General features: G+C 41.3%; 2 protein-coding genes across 2 annotated transcripts in view; both read right to left on the bottom strand.

The window, feature by feature from the left end:
- Window positions 1-1,721: 1,721 nt before the first annotated feature.
- LOC138865981 (glycine receptor subunit alpha-2-like) lies at window positions 1,722-4,011 on the bottom strand. The gene is made up of 5 exons (XM_070137481.1): window positions 4,003-4,011; window positions 3,715-3,870; window positions 3,509-3,596; window positions 2,892-3,259; window positions 1,722-2,595 (listed from the first exon to the last, which is right to left on the bottom strand). The coding sequence occupies exons 1-5, from the start codon at window positions 4,009-4,011 to the stop codon at window positions 2,251-2,253; spliced, it is 966 nt and encodes a 321-aa protein (XP_069993582.1). The 3' UTR covers window positions 1,722-2,250.
- The window catches only part of LOC138866021 (uncharacterized), an 8,014-nt gene continuing 6,903 nt past the window's right edge, over window positions 3,890-5,000 (bottom strand). Inside the window, exon 4 of the mRNA XM_070137558.1 lies at window positions 3,890-5,000. This exon is cut by the window's right edge and continues 306 nt beyond it. Coding sequence (XP_069993659.1) covers window positions 4,012-5,000 — 989 coding nt within the window. The 3' untranslated portion in view covers window positions 3,890-4,011.

A 5,000-nucleotide genomic window follows, 5' to 3' on the forward strand; every position in this document is an offset into this window, starting at 1 on the left:
GTGTGTGTGCGCATGTGCGTGTGAGTGTGTGAATATATATATAGATATATGTATATAAATACAGACATAGACAGGTATAGATACAGACAGACACAAGAAAGTCCTTCCAAGTTTCTCCTGTACCTGGCGTTACATTTTCTCATTGGCTGATGTGCGTGAGGGGGGACTTCACTAAAGGCTCTCGTATAAGGATGCATCTCCCTTATTGAAGGAAACTCATTTCGATCACACCCTCATTCAATATGAGGCCCTTTCTTAACTTTGCAAAAGTTTTAATGGACAGGGAGCTCTTGTAACGAATGATGTGATGTATGGCTAAATTTGTTAGACGTTGGGCACTGATGTGTGTGAGGTTTTTTATGGTTTATATGATGATCTATTTTCTGTCTGTTTTAGTTATTCTATTGGCTTCTGTAAAGGATGTGATCATAGTGCCGTAGTTGGATACATTTATGATTTTTATGAGGAAGCTTCAAGAGATTTATCTTTCTTTGCTAATGTTTCCTTTCAGCTGTTCTTTTCCCGCCTTCCTGACTAGTTCTGCTTCTTGACACAGATGGCAGCACCTGGACAAAGTAGGGTCGACAGAACACAGAGTTTGTCTAAGGCTGTGGACTGCAGTTACTAAATACGTTTTGTATAGTAGTTGCCGAACGCTGTCAAAATCTTCAAGTTTGACCTCGTGGCGGAAACAGCAGCTGTTTGTCGAGTTGTAACTTGAAGAAAACAAAGGTCTGTAACGTATCAGTGCTGTCTTTATATACTTCTATTTATCAAAAGTAACATTTTTACCATTGCTGCCACTTCACCATTATCATCATAATCCTTTTCTCATCATTATCTTTATTACTATCATAATGAAAGAAGGAATACTAACCTCAACCAGTGTGTAGGTTGGTATTGAAACCATAATATACGTTTTCTTCGTGGTGATATTTTAGTGAAATAATTAAAGGTTCCAACTGCAAGCAAAAGGCACATTTCACATATTTAGAAATATTAAACACAATGTGGTTATGTACAAATAAGCAGGTTAATAATCAGGATTACTGGTTAGTTGGCAAGTATGATCAGTAAAAAAAATATGATGATAAAAATAAAAAAAATAAAAAACGATAAAAACGTTGACATAAAATGGCTTTAGTATTAAAAACTCTCGACCGGAGACATTACGTAAAAAAAAAAAAAATGCAGGCACGGAAATGTGAAAGATATACATGAATTCATCTTGAACTCTATAGAAATTGATAAGATGATATACACCGTGACATTTCCTATCAGCTTCTGTAAGAAAATAATAACAATAATAATAATATTAAAAAAAAAACTAAATTTACGTTTCATAATTCACAATTTCTGGTTCTTGATGAAAGAATGTAAACCAGTACTGCAAAGATTCTGCAACAATCACAATGATTAATATAAACAGTGGATGTTACATATAATGGCCCATCTACAAAGAGCAGCACATGCACAGGAGAAAGCGAAATAAAATGTGTATTTAGATATAAGGTGCTCAGCCAGCTAAAGGAAAAATAAAAGACAAAATACAGGTGCAGTGTATTAAGACGGATTAGGTACCACTGGCTGCATGTATACTTAAACTCAGATGTTGAAAAGTGTTATAGAATACAGCAAAGACATGGCCATTAAACTTGAGCACCCATCGCTGTTATCCATTGCCCTGTATGCATCTTTGTTCAACTTACTGCGAGAAGGAAGAATTTTGCATTATCAATTCAAGACACCTTCCAGTGCAATATTTCGACAGGATATTCCATTAAGTTGGGAAACGTCCTAGTCCTTCAGGTTTTAAAGATAGGGCAGCTGAGGAACCCTTCGATTTCTTATGAGGAATTCTCAAAAAGGAAGTAATATCATTGACAAACATTCTTCCAGCATCGAGAGATGTGGAAGCTCAATGCTCCAGCAACACCACAGGAACTACTGAAGAAACCACATCTGAGAGGCAAAAAGTCTGCAAGACAAAGTAAGGCACGGACTCTTCAGAAAGCTAGACGACATACATAAGTGCAAGTACCATTTGTAGAAGGCACAGATCATTCATTTTTCGCAAGAAGAGCCACTCAGCAGCAGCAAATAGGCAAGGATAATTTGACGCATGAGTGTCCTTGCTTGAGAGCTGACAAAATATCTCTCTGGAGTCTAAAAGAAAAGCAGATCTTATTCCCCTTTTCCACTTCCCCCTTTGCGATTCTACTAATGATACTGCTGCTGATCGACACTGGCCTAGTTCAGTAGCTGAAGAGTGTATGACCAATAGAAGATGTGGAAGAGGAGGAAGGCAAGAGCGCAGATGAACTGAGCCATTCTGAGAACCCGCTCATTGCTCCACCATTTCAGAGTCCCAGGCACGGGAGGGACACCAAGGGGGGCCACAGTCTTGGCCTTGGGGGACGCCGCTGCTCTGCTGGTGGCGAGGTGGAAGGCGATGATGGCGGAGAGGAAGGAGATGCTGAAGATGAACCAGAAATCGATCAGCTTCAGGTAGGACGTCTTCGGGAGCGACGTGGCGGTGTCTGAGTAGAGGGACACGAGAACCAGCAACGTTGTCAGGCTCATTGTTCCACGGTCCTGAAGGAGAGACAAAGAAGCTGTTTTAAACATGGGTCAGTTTCACATGGCTGAAAAAGATAACATTTTTCTGCAATCTATATTGCTCTTATAGGTATATTCTTCGATTCTCTGTGCTATATATCCATAGTTAGATAAATGCTTACCAAGGTATTATAAACTACCTTATGTATGAAGTATCACTTATTTTAATCAAGACAAGAAATGGACTCAAAGAAAACAAATATACTAACAATGATATATTCCAAAACTACTGCTGGCTTAAAAACTGTTTATAGAGGTATAATGAAATCCACCTGAAAGTCATCAGCGCTGATAAAGAGCGTCCCGTAGCCAATGACGTCCAGCAGCAGCACCGGGATGTAAGTGCTGACCAGGTGGTAGGTTGGCTTCCGCTGCAGACGGACGAACACAACACCGCCCTTGCTGCCCAACGCAAGGCTGGTGTTCGAGAGGACGTACTCTGTAAGACCTCGACCTGACCCTTGATCCTTCAGACTACCCTGCAGCTTCACGGGGTAGCCAGCGAGGTTGGAAATGTTGAATGTGATCGCGCATGTTTGTCTATCGAAAGGGTAATTTTGAAGGTTGAAGTTGCAGGTGATGTAATATGAAGACTTGATGCTGTGCTTGAGTCTGTTGTCCTTCCCACTGTACAGGTAATCTGGTGGAGAAACAGGTGATCATTTTATCTCTATGCTGATGAAAAAATACATCAATATAAACTCAAAAGGCAATTATTCATATACAATATGTTCTGGGAGAAAAATGTAGACTGCAAACACAGTTTTTAAAGTCATATAATACATCGTTATGTACAATATATATTTACTTAAGTCCCTTTATGAAGGATTCTACCAATGTGTTCTTAAAGCTTTGGAAACCCTCTCCCATCGCATATAGGCATAAATACCATTTCCTGCTCTGATGGGTGTCCCAAGTTTCACCACTGTAACATAGGTGAGTGGAGTGTCTCGGCCGTGCAGTGACTCCTCATCAACCTTGAAAGTTAAAATTGAGAAAGTTTTACAATAACACAATGTTGTTGTTACAAAAAAAACTTTCTATGTTTAAAAAAGAAAAATCTCAAAACAAAGGAATGATAAAGAAAATCCTTGCCACAAGAGCCGGGATCCAGAGTCCTTCCAGCTGATTGAAAACATTGCGCATGGGGTCGTCTGCGAGGTTGTGGTACTGACGTCGTTCGTCGTGCCACTCCAAGTGCCACTCCAGTCGCACTTCGAGGTTCTGCGACACGATGTCTACTGAGGCCACCTGTGCGAGGCAGACTGGGTGAAAAACTGCTTGTATATCAAATAGGACAGATATAGAAAGCACTGGTAAGATTATTTAATGGTAAAGTATATATAGCTACTAGGCTGACTGTAACTGAATTGTCACACACACTGAGAACATTCATTTTCTATTAGATACCTTTGTCAAGGAGACAGTAATGTTGAGAAGAAACGGCCGTTGAGGCGGTGGCATGAGTGAGCTGTAGTTTTTTTGACAATTTTCTTCATCTGTCATATCGCTGCATTCATATGTATTGGAGCACCTGTCCCTGAACGGAATGCACAGCCCATCGCCACAGGTAAACTCATCCATCGTACAGTTACTCAGAGTAATCACCACAGGTTCATTGGCCTTTCTCGGGGAACTGCAGAAGTCCAGAGTGTCCTTCACACTCCAAAGCACAGAACCAAACGGGCTTCTCCTGAGGGAGGTGGTCGCCATCGTCACACCGGAGGGCTCATGGCGCATCGTCCACTCGTCCAGTTTTTCTATAGTAATGCCCTTAGAAGAGACGAGAAGGAGAGAACCTGAGGCACCGAGTCGTGGGTAGAAAGTCATGTACTCCTTCGGCTGGCCCGCTTCTCCTTCGCACAGCCCTAGCATAAATATCGTGGCTTCGGGCTTCCCAGTGCATAAGGGACATGCAGCGAGTTCAGGGCTTCTCCTCCAGTTACCGTTATCAACTAGATGCAAACCTCCTTGTTTGAACCCCTTAGCGCTCTTGACACGATTCCTGGTGTACTCAAGTTCTTCTTGGGAAAAGTGTCTTGGAGATGTTTCATTGTTTAGCCAAGCCATTGCCAGTGATACTTGTTTTGTATTAATGCAAGAAAGCTTGTTTGCTAATAAAACTTTGGTAAATCTTGCATTTTCAGCCTCTGATTTTGGCAGTGCAGGATTCATGCGTAACATCCTACAAAAACTAGCACTTTCTGTATCATTTTCTACTAATATCGGTATCAGTAAAAGCTGTGATTCAAAGACTTCAGAACAAACATCTAAATGTGACTTTGACACATTCCCGTGTTCCATGAGCTGGACGTTGCCAGCATCACTCAGCCGCTCCGAACAGGAAGCCAGTCTCTTCACCTGCTCCGATGTCAAGGCTT

The sequence above is a fragment of the Penaeus vannamei genome, chromosome 23, assembly GCF_042767895.1.
Source record: "Penaeus vannamei isolate JL-2024 chromosome 23, ASM4276789v1, whole genome shotgun sequence".
NCBI classification, from domain to species: domain Eukaryota; kingdom Metazoa; phylum Arthropoda; class Malacostraca; order Decapoda; family Penaeidae; genus Penaeus; species Penaeus vannamei.

Excerpts from the sequence above, each read along its gene's own strand:
- LOC138865981 (XM_070137481.1), bottom strand. Across the intron at positions 3,260-3,508 it reads ACCCATCAGAGCAGGAAATG|ATTACCTGTACAGTGGGAAG; the intron begins GTATTTATGCCT and ends TTTCTCCACCAG. Across the intron at positions 2,596-2,891 it reads TCAGCGCTGATGACTTTCAG|GACCGTGGAACAATGAGCCT; the intron begins GTGGATTTCATT and ends TCTCTCCTTCAG.